General features: G+C 41.9%; 1 protein-coding gene across 2 annotated transcripts in view; it reads right to left on the bottom strand.

Moving 5' to 3' along the window:
• The window catches only part of COL6A6 (collagen type VI alpha 6 chain), a 151,071-nt gene extending 135,821 nt beyond the window's left edge, over positions 1–15,250 (bottom strand). The window contains exon 1 of one of the 2 annotated variants that reach the window (XM_063807159.1): positions 15,011–15,250. In XM_063807159.1, coding sequence (XP_063663229.1) covers positions 15,011–15,027 — 17 coding nt within the window. In that variant the 5' untranslated portion in view covers positions 15,028–15,250. The remainder of the gene's footprint in view (positions 1–15,010) is intronic. The other variant, XM_009446459.5, reaches the window with a different exon arrangement.
• Positions 15,251–15,678: the final 428 nt, after the last annotated feature.

Here is a 15,678-nt window from a genome sequence, read left to right as displayed (position 1 = left end):
TAGGAGTGTAGAAGATCAGAAAAGGGGCACATTAATGCCTTGGCAGAGTGGGATGGGGGAGTACAGAAACTATTTTTCTGTAAAGTGGCTGCTTTAATAAGTTCTGAAGGAAAAATACTCAGTGTCAAGCACAGGTGCTCCCTGAGTGAATAAAGACAACAGACAATAGGGGTAAGGAGAAATGCTGATAAGTGGCATCATTTCCAGGAATTTGAAGTCAATAACTAGGGAAATTGCATCGCCTTGTCAACTGCCCCATTAGGTTATTTATATATTAATCTCAGAAGGACACAGAAAAGATCCTATTTCAAAAGCTATCAAAAGAAAATTAAAGCAAAATGCAAAATATGATATGCAAATCCATGCATTTACATGTTCATCTGGCATTTTTCAAAAGTCATATTTCATCCTAAACACACCTCCCAAAACCTCTTCCCCTGTGCTGTCTATCTCTATACCAGAAAAAGGCATGGTTTTTCTTTGAGGAAAACACATACACAGTATTTTTATAGTTTATAAATTGCTTTTACATTATAACCACTCTATGAGGTAGACTCTACTCTTCTCATTTTATAGATGTTAACACTGAAATTCAGCAAGAACGAGTGACTCTACCAAGGCCACAAGCTGGTAAACAGCAGGATTTTGACTCAAATCAAATCATCTGCTTCTCTTTCATGGCTGCCCCTGCCTTCAAGGGGTTTCAATGGAGAAGGACAAAGCACAGGCCTATGAGACTATAAGAAGCACATTAGAAAACTCTGTGAAAAGACAGGCATGAGAGCAGAAGCTCAAGGGGGAGGCAGGTTATTAGAGCCACCTTTGATAGTGATTTTGAGCCAGACTTTGTGGACAGTGTTTTGATGGGGAAAGGGAAGAGAATGTAGGCTATGTGGGCAGCAGAGCAGCACTGGTTCAATGGGAGTGAACTAGGGGGAAGAGCTCATACATTTTCCTTTTTAAACCAGTTGTTCTCACCTGGAGATTTTCCATTCCCAGTGGACATTTGGCAATGTCTGGAAATATTTTTGATTCTGCTGGGGTGTGGGGTGCCACTGACATCTAGTGGGTAGAGGTCAACCCACTACTGTTGTTAGTATGCGGCTAATAGGATGTTAGATGCTGCTAAACATCCTGCAGTGCACAGAAGAGTTCCCCAAAATAAAGAATTGTGCAGCCCGAAGGTCAATAGTTGAGAAACTATATAGGTTGAAAAGCCTGGACCTACACATATTTAGCACATTGAATTAGGGTTCTCCAGCGAAACAAAATCAATAGGTACAGAAAGGCAATGTGTGAGTGGCAGAGAGAGAGAGACAGAGAGACAGAGAGACAGAGAGAGAGAGAGAGAGAGAGACTGTGTGTGTGTGTCTGTGTGTGTGTGTGTGTGTGTGTGTGTAGAGGAGGGGGGTGGAGAGGAGAGAAAGAGAGACTTCAAGAAATTGGCTCACGTAATTATGAGGGTTGACAAGTCCGAAATTTGCGGAGTAGGCCAGCAAGTTGGAAATTCCAGCAGGAGTTGATGTTGCCATCTTAAGTCTGAAAGCAGAATTTCTTCTCCCTCAGGGGACCTCAGTCTTTTTCCTTAAGGCCTTCAGCTGATTGAATGAGGCCCACATGCATTACTGAGGGTAATCTACTGCACTTGAAATCTCCTGATTTAAATGTTAATCATATCTAAAAACACCTTCACAGCAACACGGAGACTGGTGTTTGACTAAATAACTGGGCCCCACAGCCTAGCCAAAGGTTAAGCACCCTAACATATTACAACCATTTAACTTTCAAAACCCTGTGAGGCAAATTTAATCCTTGTTTTAAAGACAAAGGAAATAAAACTCAGAGAATAAATTTTCCCAGAGTTGCACAGTTAATAATACTAACAGTTAACATATTTTCACCACTTACTTTGAGCAGTGCTGTGTTAACAGCTCTAGGTTGTTTATCTCATTTAATCCAATTCAGGTAGCTACTAGTATTTTTATCAACTCCATTTGATAGATGAGAATGCTGAGGTACAGAAAGGCGATGTAAATTTTCCAGAGCCAAACGGTTTTTAAGCAACAGAGCAAGGGTTTTGAGGCCAGGCAGTCCGGCTTCAGAGTCCATACCCTAATCCATGGTCCTCACACTGGAACAAGCTTCAGACGGTATTTTTATCAACTCTATTTGATAGATGAGAATGCTGAGGTACAGAAAGGTGATGTAAATTTTCCAGAGCCAAACAGTTTTTAAGCAACAGAGCCAGGGTTTCGAAGCCAGGCAGTCTGGCTTCAGAGTCCATACCCTAACCTGTGATCCTCACACTGGAACAAGCCTCAGAATCGCCAGGAGGGCTAGACTGAAACACTGACAGCTGGGCCACAGCCCCAGAGACTCTGAATCAGTAGGTCATGGTGAGCCTCAGGATTTGCATATCAAACAATGTTCCAGGTGATGCTAATACGGAAGGGCTGAGGACCACACTTTGAGGACCACTCCTCTAAACCACTGTGCTGCCCTCTGCTGAGGAGGGGGACTGAGTTCGTGCAATCCTCAAAAATTCACTGAGCCCCTGCCATATACCAGGTGTTGGAGATAAAATAACAAGGCAGTCATGGTCCTTTCCCTCATGAACTTTTCCAGGGCCAGGAGGTTAAATTTATGTCAACAGAAAGAGATCTGGCTTTAATAGAGAACCTCACTAAGGTCTACAGGTGCTCCCAGCAGGGGCCCCTTCTCTGGGTGTGGGACCAGGAAAGATACCTCAGAAAAAGCAGATGACTAAGCTGAGGAGAAGACTTGAAGGAGAAGCAGAAATTAAACAGGTGATTGTAATGAGGTGAGGCAGCATGTCCAAGGCAGGGAGATCAGCATGTATCTGGAAAGGCCCAGAGGGGACAGAAGAGCTTAAGCAGTTCAGCAAGCTAAGTCACAATAGGTTGCCTGTGTCTCCCTGGCATATCATCATACAATCTGCACAATACATTTTCTGTGCTCCATTTTCCTCATCTGTATACTAGGGATGAAAATACCATATTTCCTGAATTCAGAGTGAACATTTCCACTCCACCCTGATTTTAACATGCATGAAATCAGGATGTGTGTTACTAGAGATTTGTACACTTCCTGCTTTTTTTTTTTTTACATTTCCTGCTGTGTTTTTATACATTTCCTGCTGTGTTTTTCCCCTCTTCATTGAAAGCTATTGGTCAACTGATGATCTCTCAGAATTAAGAAAAAATGGAGTCATTTTGCCTTGCCTATCTCCTAGGGCAAAGAGAATAAGGGGCTATCAAATGAGATTGAGGCCCAGAGTGGCTCTCAGCCCAGGCTGCACCTTGGCATCACCTGGGGATGTTGCCCAGGCTGGAGTGCAGTGGCGGCATGATCTCAGCTCACTGCAAGCTCCAGCTCCCGGGTTCACGCCATTCTCGTGCCTCAGCCTCCCGAGTTGCTGGGACTACAGGTGTCCACCACACCTGGCTAATTTTTTATAGTTTTAGGAGAGACAGGGTTATGCAACGTGTCAGCCAGGATGGTTTCGATCTTCTGACCTTGTGATCCACCTGCCTACGGCCTCCCAAAGTGCTGGGATTACAGGCGTGAGCCACTGCTCCCGGCTTACCTGGGGAGCTTTTTAAGTCTATCAGTGCCTCAGTCCCATCCCCAGTGATCCTGATTTTATTGATCTGAAATAGGAACCTGATGGGTGATTATTCAAACCCAGGTGACTTTGATGTGCATCTGAACCTAAGAACCAATACCACCTGATTCTGCCCCAGGAGTCAGAAAACCATGGTGTGTGAGCCAAAATGATGCTCTGCTTTGCTAAAGCTTTATTGGAACACACCCATATCCATTCACTTATGTACTATCTACGGCTGCGTTTACACTACAATGGCACAGCTGAGTAGTTGCAACAGAGACAGTATGACCTGCAAAGTCTAAAATGTTTATTATCTCACTCTTTATAGAAAAACTTTGCAACCCTTGCCCTATTCCATTGCTACTTAAAGAGTGGTCCTCAGATCAGCATGATCAGCATCACTGGGGGTCAGAAATGCAGGATCACCTGTCCTACTGAATTAGAATAACCATTTAACAAGGTCCCCAGGTGATCTGCATGCCCATCAAAGTTTGAAAAGCCCTGCCCCATGCCCATCTGGCCACTGCCACCCTCTCTGGCAGCCTTTTTGTTCCTCTTTCCTTGTTCCTGCTCAGTCCTCGTCTCCAAGTCTTCATTGCAATGCTGCTGCCTCAAGGAGGTCCTTTCCTTCTGTCCTTATTAACTTAGGTTCCCTCTGAGATTTTTCTGTCATAGCATCTTATTATTTTTCATAGCATATCTCAAATCTATGATTAAGCTTTCATCTGAGTGTTTATCTCTTCAATGTCTGTCTCCTGGAAACCTCATAAGGGTTTGGGTCTCAGAGCATCAGAAACAGCTCTGAAAAACGTAAAGGCACACCAGGCGTTGCTTCCAAGAGGAGGGCAACAACAACAACCAAAAAAAAAAAAAAAAAAAAAAGGAAAAGTAACATTGGAAGTAACTTGATGGGAAACAACAGATAAAGTTACTATGCTGACCATGGGGGATGCAGCCTAGAAGGTCCCAGATGATAAGCAGCTAGGTCAGGTTTAATTTCCTCTTTTGTATTCTGGGGTAAATGATTAGTATTCAATCACACTGAAACTATGAAGTGCTTTGGTAAACCTCTACAGAGCAAGGATCCAATTTTACCAGCTGTTCATTAAATGAAATATCCATATATATGTATCAGCAATTTAATTAGAAAGGCAGAGTGCCAAGGATGTGATCATTGCTTGGGAAAGTTACATTTCAGGCAGCTTTTGTCTTCCAAGAGAACAGAGGAGACTCTTAATTGTATTCTATTCTCCTTTCCCTCTTAATCACAGCTTGCCTCCACTGATTTTCTTCAAAATGCCCTTGGCGGGGGGTGCTGAACATTTTTGAATGGCCACCGTCTTATATAAAGATTAAGCACACCAGCTGCTCTTGCCTAAAGACCTATAGTGTCTTTCAAAACAGGACACAAATCAGATGGCTTAGGCTGACCTCTTTTGGGTCCTAAGCATAACACTCACCAATAGTGAGTTAAGATTAGTTATCTTTACTGGAGAAGAAAACAAAGTCAAAGAAGAGAAAAAAGTGTAATAGACTTGAGCTACCTCAACAGAGCCTCAAAGGTGATTAGAATAACTCTTGACTGCCATTCATGAGTGCCCGGCTAAACAGACTAGTTATCCATTAGGAGTTTTTGAAACACATTTTGGCAACCCTTCCCTCCCCACAATAAAAGAGTATGAGGTTCACAGTGGCTCTACTGCAAGAGAAAAAGTAGCCTAAAAGAGGAATGTAGAGACATGGGTTCTAGTCTGAGCTGAGAGGCCTAAGGCCATTTCCTTAACTTAAACTCTCGGAGACCCATTTTCCTTATCTATAGAATAAGATCGTTTTAGTTTATGTATTTATCCGTTCACTTATTCATGCCTTCATTCAAGTAATATTTATTAAGCATCTATCACCTGGTAGGCAGTCAGGCAGTGGGTATGCAATGAAAAGTAAAAACAGACATTTTTTTTTTATCTCATGGAGCATATAGTCCTTTGAAACTATAAGGTGCTGATTAAAGAATTACATGAATAAGTGTAAAGTTACAACTGTGATACATGTAAAAAAGAGGTTTCTCTGAAACTCCTGAGCCAATACATCAGCAAATCTTGTCAATAGTACTTCAAAACATGTTTTAAATCTAACCACTTTGCACCAGCTGCAAACCACATCACTGCCACCATCACTTCTTGGCGGAACTACAGCACTAACAGTACTTGACCCTTGTCCTTCTTCACAGATCCTTCACACAGCAATCAGAGGGATCTTTGAAGACCATAAATTAGATTGGTGCACCTATGTTCAAAATCTCTAGTGACTTTTCATCACACTTAGGCTAAATTCCAATTCCTTACACCCAGTCCATAAGGCTCTTAATGATGTGAGCCATGCCCATGTGATCTTTGATCTCATCTTTACTCTCCTCATTCCCTCCACTCCAGCCACTATGGCCTCCTTGCATTCCATGAACAAGCCAAAGTTGTTCCTGCTTGGAAGTGTCCCCCTACCCGACTTCACAAAGAGGGACTCATATTTTCCTCCCATATTCACTCAGATCTCTGCTCAAATGTCACCTCCCCAGAGAAGCCTCCCTGACCAACCCATCCAAAATTACCTCCCACCTTCTTTATAGTCAGTCATTAGCTCCACAATTAATTTCTTAATTAAGGTAGCATGGAATACTACCTATAAGTCATTTATTGACTTCTCTATTGTTTATATCCTCCTTGGAGCAGGGACTTTGTCTGTTTTCCAGCACCTAGAATAGGGTTTGTACATAAAAAAAATGCTTAATAACTATTTGTTGAATTATTATACACTGTGATGACATATATCACTACATAATGAGGAGAACTGATTAACTTGGAAAGTCCAGGGAAGGCTTCTTTGAGGGAATGCTGTTTGAGCTAATGATGAAGGAATGGTGAGAGTTAACTAGCCCAGGAGGAATGTGATGTTCCAGGAAGGGAGGAGAGCTGATGCAAAGTTCTCGTGGCAAGAAGGAGAATGGCGTGGTCAAGGAAGCAAAGGAAGTCTAGTATAAATAGAACACAGGGAGAGAAGGGGAGCATGGCACTGAATGAGACTGGAAGAGAGGAAGAGTCCAGGCCATTCACAGCTTTGCAGGACCTACTCATGACTTCTGTCTTTTTCCCGAGATCGACAAGAATTCATGAAAAGATTTAAATTGTGGGAGAGCATAGAGGAAGAACCAATCACTTTTGCTTAAAAAAATACTTGAAACGATTTGTAAGATCCATTTCTGCTCTGAAATTCTAGGATTCTATAAAAAGTCAAACAGCAAAAAAAGGAGAATGGACTTTTGAAAATATTTACTAAAGTCAATTTCAATAACAGAGATCCAAGTCCCTGAGCGACTTCTCAAACATCGCCATTTTGAGACTTCATGTTCACAATGTTAGCAGTCTCCCTTTTTTCCCTCTTCTAAAAAATACTGAGTCAAAATTTCCTCTTACCATGAAAAATATGACTTCTGAACTGTTATTCTGAGCATCCAGGGATCTAAATTTTGTCCACATTAGAAGTTTCTAGGCTTTTGAAGCACACATTTTCCAGATTACCTGGCAGAATATACAGATAGCAGTATCAAGGCCTGAGTTTTAACCACATCCAGAATTTAAATCTCTTTCATTGGCCAGCTGTGATTTGAGCAATTGATGAACCTTGAAATCCTGGACTCTCATTTGTGAAAGCAGGATAATGGGTTGTTGTAAGGATTAAATGCGATAATGTATATAATATGTTTAATAAATGCTGAGTTCATTGATGTAGAAAACTCTGGATTGGAGTATTCGAAGACCCACCTTGTGAAGAGCTGAAGTCATTCATCTCTTTTTCCCTAGGGTATTTCTATCCCAGCCCAAAATTGCTTAGTGGCTGCAGTTAGTGGCATGGCTTCAGCTCTGCATCCACAGCGCATATCTCCTTTCTCAAGGGGGAGTTTAGCAGGGATGGAAGGCATGGAATCATGCAGTCGGTGCCCAGCACACTGCCCAACTTAACAACTTTTGCTACTGCTGATTGAGATGACATAGGAACATCTATTGCCTAATTGCTGTTTTCTCCATGAAGAAATTTAAAGACTTGATAAGAGCACTGAGAAATAAAATAAACAGATAAATAAAGTCCTTCATGCTTTTGGAAGTAAAAAGGCAACTACTTAAAGAATTTTGCAGCTAAGAATACATATTTATGAATTTATCTATTCAAGCCGATCCAAGAAAATGAGGTGGGACTCCAACATAGACAACACCATTAACCACCATTTTGCCTATTTTTCTGAGTATACTGACTGTTACTTACAAGTGACTATGTATTCCAAAATTGTTAGGATATATAGGAAAAAAAAGGAATTTATACACTTTGTATGTTTAGAGTGGGGCAGGGCACCTCTGGCCCAGTGAACTTGAAAACTGTTTTGCTATGGACTATTAGGTAAGTGTGTCAAAGCAGTAACTTACTAAATACCTAAAAGCCCTTAAAATGTGCAGACAGCTCCCTGAGGTGCTATTATCCCAATTTCCACCCCAATTATGTACTTAATTCACCTCTCTACTAAAAGCTAAGAAATTCTCTGCCTTCATCATTCACCAGTGCAAGCTGAGGAACTTGTTTTGTGCTTGCCTCTACCCAGTTACATTGCCTGTAAATGTACATCTCAGTTCCTGAGCATTTTGATGACAGTTCCCCGGAGGCTCAAAGATTAGGTGCTTAATGGTGCCATTTCAGGTTGATGACAGTAATCGTGGAGAAGGGGGGAAAAAAAACCAAGGAGGAGCGGGGAATAACTAATTAAGGCAGAACTCTTGGAAAAAAATCTCAGTTTAGAAATTGGATTCATGGCATTAATCCAGGGAATGCAGATATTGAAACTCAAGGAGAAAGACTGTTTGGAAGAAACTGTGAGGGAATTAGATGCCATTATATGTAGTTACATCACTTGCATTTCCAAAAACACACCTCTTGAAAGGTTTTAAAAGACCTTTTAGCTTTTAGCTAAATGATACTTTCCTCCCTCTGGGTTCCTCCCAGAGCTGCTACATCAAAGTGCCCCTTTAACTTACACCTTCCAGGATGTAGCCTTTACTGTCTCAAAACATCATGAGGCAAGGCAAGCCTAGTTCTACCTTGCTGAATCCAAAATAACTTCTATGTATTGAGCACCAACTTAGGTGTCAGGAACCCCAGATCCATAATTTCATCAACTCCTCTCAATCACCCTGTGCTTGAATATTATTTCCACTTTGATGAGAAAACTGAAGTTCAGATAAGTTAGGTGACTTGCCCATGTTCATCAGCTAGTAAGGAACCTGATTTCAGCTCATTATTCATACAACAGATACTTCAGCAGCTGGCACTGAAGGCAGTCTGGTGAACATGAAAGACTAAGAAATAGAGCTTTTAGTGGGAGAGCGATATGGCTAAGGAAGCCCAGGCTATTGTGGGGATCCAGGGAAGGGCACTTTTCCTAGTAAGGGGGTCCAGTAATGCTTTTTCTCAAGGAATGAACATAGTAGCTAAGTTCTAAAGGGAAAGAAGCAGTTAGCCAGGTTGAGAGTCTGGAGAATATGGTTTTAGGTAGAAGAGATTCCAAAATGCAAGTGGCAGGAGGTGAGAGAGAGCAAGATCTCCCTAAAGAACTAGAGGACTGGGAGTAGTGGGAACAAAATAAGAAGAAGGCATGATGCAGAAGACGCAGTTAAGGTGGAGTGGTGGGAGGATTTTCAACCAGGATAAGGATTTTGGATTTTACCTAAAGCCACTGGAGCATTTTAACCAGAGAAAAGTGTGAGCAGATGTTTTCAGGCTGAAGTGTGGAGAATGCTACAAGAGGGGCATGACTAGATACAGGGAGGGGCACTAGGAGGCCGGTGTTGAGTGAAATAGATGACGGTGTTTTGGAAATGCAGTGATGACAAGGAGAATGGAGAGAAGTTTGTAGAGATTGTCAGGAAATTAAATTTGTAAGACTTGGAGACTGATTAGATGGGACTGTTGATGAAGTGAGAAGGACAGATCCTCAAGGCTACTTCAAAGTTTTCTGATGGGGCCACTGGGTTGTGCCATTCGCAGGAAGAGGGGAGGGTCTGGGGGAAGAGAATGAGTACCATTTGGGACTTGTCGGACTTGTGGTGCAAACAAATCTTCAAGTGCCTTGTGGGCAGTTAGATATCTGGGACTGGAGTTCTCAGGAGAGGTCTGGCCTGGCGGTATGGATTAGAAAATCACTGATAAATAAATGGTGACCCAACCTGTGGAGGGGATAGGAACACCCAGCAGGAAAATAAAGGGCCCAGCATTATCTTCACTGAGCATGTGTTTGAACCACTTTCCAGAACCTCTTTACATAACATGAGCAGAATGTGTTCTTTGTGCTATTTCTCTAATTATGGGATCACACTAAACCCTCATTGTTCTGGAGTCACACCAAATCTTCACTGATATCTCCCTCCATGTCCCATGACAGTTTCCAAAAAAGGCGATGAGAATTTAGGATCCAGTTATGACCAATAAGATACAAGTGAAACAAGACACCAAGACACCAATGAAACAGTATTAGCTACAGACAAAATTCTGTTCTCCACTGTGGAAAGCAAGAATTCCATTCATGATTTACTTTTTGGCTAGAATGGCATCTATAGTCCACTTGGCTAAGTGTAAGCTATACTTAGTTTACTGCAGTATAACCTATACTGCATTTACTGAAATAGCCAAAAAGTTTATGGTAGACTGGGTTCTCCCAAAAGCAGACCCTGGACAAGAATTCATTCAGTTAGTTTATTTGGGAGGTAACTCCTGGTAAAGGAGTGGAGAAGTGAGACAGAGAAGGGAAAAAAGTCAATGTTAATGAGCAGGTAGGTTACCACTATGAGCAGCTGGAGCTCGGTTCCATTGGGTACCTCTGGAGGAATGTATGGTTCATACCTCAAAAGTTGCCTCACCTAAGATGTGAGAAAGTGGGGTATTTACTCACCAACTTTCATATATTATTGTGTAAGGTATTGCTCCAGGGGTGTTTACTTCCAGGCCCTTCTGGCCTACCCTACATGGGTCAGGCAGGCTCCCAAGGCCCGATAAAGCCCTCAGACAGAGTCACAGTGCTTGAAGTAAGAAGCCTCCAGCATGCACTGAAAGAAGGAACACAGTGGGAAAATATGGGCAGGGCCCTCACATTATCTGTAGCCAGCAGAGAGGAGAAAAGCCTGGATATTGAGGGAATCTGCTACAGTGTATAATGTCATCTTCACATTAAAGTTTCTAGCTGTCCCAGAGAAAATGTGAAAGTAAACAAGATTATAAAGTTAACTACACATGCTGGCTTAGGATGAGGTAGGGGTACGAAAATATGGTACACAGACCATTTGACATACTGTGGGATTGTTTTATAACAAACAGTAATAGCCAAATATGACTGTGACTTGCTTATGATCTTCAAAGTTCTATTGTATTTGGAAGCATATAATGGAGAATTTTAGTCAGAATTTCTTACCAAACATTAATCAAGTTGTTTTTAACAGACTAAATAAGTGATTAGCTTATGGTTTTTCAAGCCAACACAAATGCCTTTGCCAACTAACTCCGGCAAAATCTTTCCCCTCTAAAGTGTAGGATACAGTACTTAGAGCAATACAAAAATATTTTAGAGTCGAATCAATGTTCACATCCTTAACTGTAAATGGTTTTAAAATGGTTACATGTATATTTATTTGTGCCTTTGTGACTTAAGGAGAATACTGAGGTTTACATTTGCAAGACTAAGTTGGTTTGTATATTCTATTCTTCTTCCCTCCCCTCTACCAGTTGAGCATTTGGGGAAAAATTTTCTCATCATTCCAAAATTAAATGAGTACATCTCCTTAGACTTGTTCTTAGGGACTGTTAAATGTATTAGTTTTTAGGGTTATGTCAGTCAATCAAAATAGCTCATAAAGATAAGATTTAGAGTCAGTAGTGATAGACCAGGTGTTTTAGTAAGACTGAACTTCAGAAGTAGAGACACAAAGATGATACTGCCTCCTTTATCTTGTCCCGAGATTTTTCATGTTTGGAATTTTCCCTGAGATTTTGCATGTTATTGGATTTTCTAAGTGCAACTGCTACAGCTTTACATGAGACGCATAATTTAGCCAGAATTTTGAAATTTTAAGTCCTTCACTTACCAAATATTACTGAATACCTACTAAGTGCTAGGTATTGTGGGAAGCATTAGGGATACAAGAGACACAAAAGATCTTTTCTTCTGTACATGACTTATGTTAGCTAATGGTATCTATTTTTATGTGGTAATCTCCTCTAAATTTCCATGCCAAGGCCTTGGGGTCACCTCAAGAAAAAACCAGTTTTGGAAGGAGGGCGAGGAAACAGAAGAGGAATTGAGAGTAAGACTCAGTTATTTTTTCATTTAGAAAGTTCGGCCTTTAGTCACTATTTTGTAAAGGATCATTTATGCCTTTTAAATTCCTTTGAAAAGCTTAGCGTAGCTTTTGGTAACTGCTTTAAAATTCAGAAAATCTAAATATAATACCCTTCTGCTGAAAGTAGAAAGACATTTTTATTATTGCAAAAGCATTAGCTAAAGAAATTAAAACACCGAGTGCACTTTTAAAAGCCTCCTACCTGCAGGCATAATTTGACCCTCACGGAAAAGTCTCCTCAAATGCTAAAGCCTAAGATATGAAGAAATTTGTAGTAAAAGCAAAACAGCCACAATCCTCAAACATCTCTTCCAGGATAGCAGCATGCCAGAGTGACAGGCCCTAAATGATCTCCATGATCTCTACAAACTAGAACACTTCCAAGGAGATTACAATGTTTGGCGGATCATTCGTTCCTGTTAATCATGTATTACATTCCATGGAAACAAAGTATTTGAGTGAGGTCAGAACACAGGATAAAATTGGGCTCAATATTAACTAAATTATTGGAAACAATTCTATTTGCCTGATCTAATGATGATGATGGCTTTACCACCACCATCGCCATCACCATTGTCCTCATTTATTGAGCACTTGTGCTTGGCATTTTACAAAGATCTTGTTTTTTTCCCCCATACACCCCTGTGAGGTAGGTAGATATCACTGCCCTATGTGACAGGTGACAAGAATAAGACTCAGAGAGGTAACTGCATTGTTTGAGTTTGTCTATAACTTGAATCTAGACCTGTTGGAGAGCAAAGCTAATCCACCTTATACTTTAAATAACGACAATAAGGTCAGGAAAGGAAAAAAAAACAATTTTGGCCAACAATCATCCTGGAAAAGTCATGTTCATGAATCTTTTAGAAGCATAAGAAGAAGCATAGAAAATCTAACCTTCCTACTTATTTCTTAGGACTGTAGGAATGAGTATTCTTAGATTACAACACATAATCATTAGTCTGGATCACTTTTATATATTTGCAGGGGGTCTAGCTCACAAACCCATATTTTTGAGGAATTCCAGGGTCAGCGGATATTTACTGACAGAGAAGTTCTTTTCAGTCATTTTTAAGACCATTGTATTAGTGGGACTTTATAGTGTACTAAGTATAGAGATTATTAAATAAGGCACCAATTTTTATTCATAATTTTTACAACCTGATCTTCATTTGGTGACTTAATTAGATGCTCTTGATACTGTCTATACAAATAAATAAATATTTTCTGCAAAATATTCAAAATACTGAAACTTTCTGAAATTCAGACTATCTGAAGGGAATGGAAAAACTGAAAATTGCAAGTATTTATATTCAACAATAGTATTTCCGGAGAATTGGTTCATAAAAAATTTAGCAAAATTAAAATTTTTAAATTACTAAAATATAAAAGCCAAAGGTGATTCTCCAATGAATGCTTAACCTAACATCTTTCATGAACATTATAAAATTTGATTTCACATGGCACAACATCCAAAACACACCTTCTTTTGAGGCACGGTATTTTTTTTTTCCTCCTTCTTTTTCTCTCCTCTGCACTTCTAATATTTTGGAATAAAATGAGGGAGAAATTGCTGTAATCCCAGCACTTTGGGAGGCTGAGGCGGGCGGATCACCTAAGGTCAGGAGTTCGAGACCAACCTGACCAAAATGGAGAAACTCCGTCTCTACTAAAAATACAAAATTAGCTGGGCGTGGTGGCTCATGCCTGTAATCCCAGCTACTCGCGAGGCTTAGGCAGGAGAATCGCTTGAACCCGGGAGGCGGAGGTTGCGATGAGCTGAGATGGCGCATTGCACTCCAGCCCCGGCAACAAGAGCGAAACTCCGTCTCAAAAAAAAGGAGAAATTAATTGACAACTTCTTTTATAAAGACAAGAACTATTAAGGCTGTGTATTTTAAAGAACATTATTTAGAAGTTTCAGGATTTTTATGTAAGTGACTTCCTCTATGAAGACACTGAACAATAAATTTAACATTGAACATTTTATATTAAAAATACTACTCATTAAATAGATTAGTTTAGAAAAAGTAACATGACTGCTGAATTCTGTAACTATAGAATTCTTAACAGAAGACTACTGTTATCCTTCCTGCCACAAGTGTTAGGATTTTTACTGTCTCAGATATTCCTAATCACCGTCACCACCCCTCTCTCCTATCACCCCCACACCCATCCACTGGCAAAGGTCCTCTTTAAATATATCCATAGAGTAGACTTTTAACAAGAGGAATGAGAAATCCTTGTCACAAAAGGACAAAAAAGAAAAGAAAATCACTTCCTAGTTTTAACTTTTTTTTTCCTCTTCCAGCCTGCCTCCTCTCCTCTTCAAAATTACTTGCATGGTTGATACTGAGCCCGGTAATTGGGGTTCCGCTCAGAGTAGAATGTTTCTGGGAATTGAGAAAAGGGTGCATTTTCTCTGCTTTCCTTCCTCCCCTCAGACAGCAGTAAAAGTCCAACCCTCTTTAATAAATTTGTGTGAAGTGCAAGAACAAAAGTACAGGCTGGGAATGTACAGGCTTGGGAGTGACTTTTCCTGACTCACCCTGATTAACTCCATTCATTTGTTTCCGCGAGTGGTCCACTGTACATGCCACTCGCCAGGCCCTGTGCTGTGAGGACACAGTGTTGGGTGACGCACCTCTCAGGAGGCGCCCTGGTGCGCGGTGGGAGACGCGGAGATGGGAGCAGAGAATGACAAGAGTGTGCTGTAGGTTCTTCAACAGTAGGATGCGAAAAATTAAAAGAAAGACGAGGTGAGGGCAGTTACTCTTGTTTGGAGGAGGAGAAAAGCCAAAGGAGGAGATTTTGAGCTTCTGAAATTCACTTATTTCCCTCCACCGCAGTCTTTCTCATGCAGCCTCCTCTATTCTGGCCGGTCCCTCCCATCCAACTACTGATCACTTGTAAACCTAGTTTTGGCTCTTGCTGTCCTAGCGTTGGCTCCTGGCCTTACCTTGGGGAAACTTCCATGCAGCCCCCAGCCCTGCACTTCCAAAGCCCGGGGCGGATTTCCTCTGGACGCGCACTGCGCGGGCAGAGCGCACCGCGGGGAGCCCAGAGTTTGGTGCCGCCTGCCGCGCGCGGGGAGACGGTGGAGACCTCGGAACTGTGGAACGGACAGGCAGCGGCGTGGGCAGCCTCTTGACTCCGGTGTCCCGCAGGCAAGCGGGTGGCAGCTCCCACGCCCCTCGCCGACATATAAACGCTTCTCCCCGCCCCGGGCCCGACCCTTCCCCGCCCCGGCGGCCCCGGGCCCAGCGCACGTCCCCCAGGAGGGGGGCGCAGCCTTAGGGAGGTGACGGAAGCGGGACTGGAGACATTATGAAGGCTGTTACTGCTCCACCGGCTTCTCCCCTCTTGAAACTCCTACCCTAAGGTCCCGACCGTGGGAGAAAAGACAGAGGGGAAGTTGGGGCTTTCATGGTACGCGCCTTCTCTGTACCCCAAAGATAGGCAGGGCGTGCAGATCCGAGGCGCACTGAAGGCAGTAGCTCTGCTCCTACCGTTGGAACTGTTGTTCTTTGGCGGCTTTGCCTGTATTCTGGGGTCTTCTGGCAGAAGGCAGGATCTAGCAAGGGAGCCAGAGAGAGTCTTTGGGTGGTAGGAACTCCTCCCTTTTCC

This window comes from Pan troglodytes, chromosome 2 (genome assembly GCF_028858775.2).
Source record: "Pan troglodytes isolate AG18354 chromosome 2, NHGRI_mPanTro3-v2.0_pri, whole genome shotgun sequence".
NCBI classification, from domain to species: Eukaryota; Metazoa; Chordata; class Mammalia; order Primates; family Hominidae; genus Pan; species Pan troglodytes.
The sequence above is the reverse complement of the archived record's forward strand: the minus strand, read 5'-3'. Positions and strand labels throughout refer to the sequence as shown.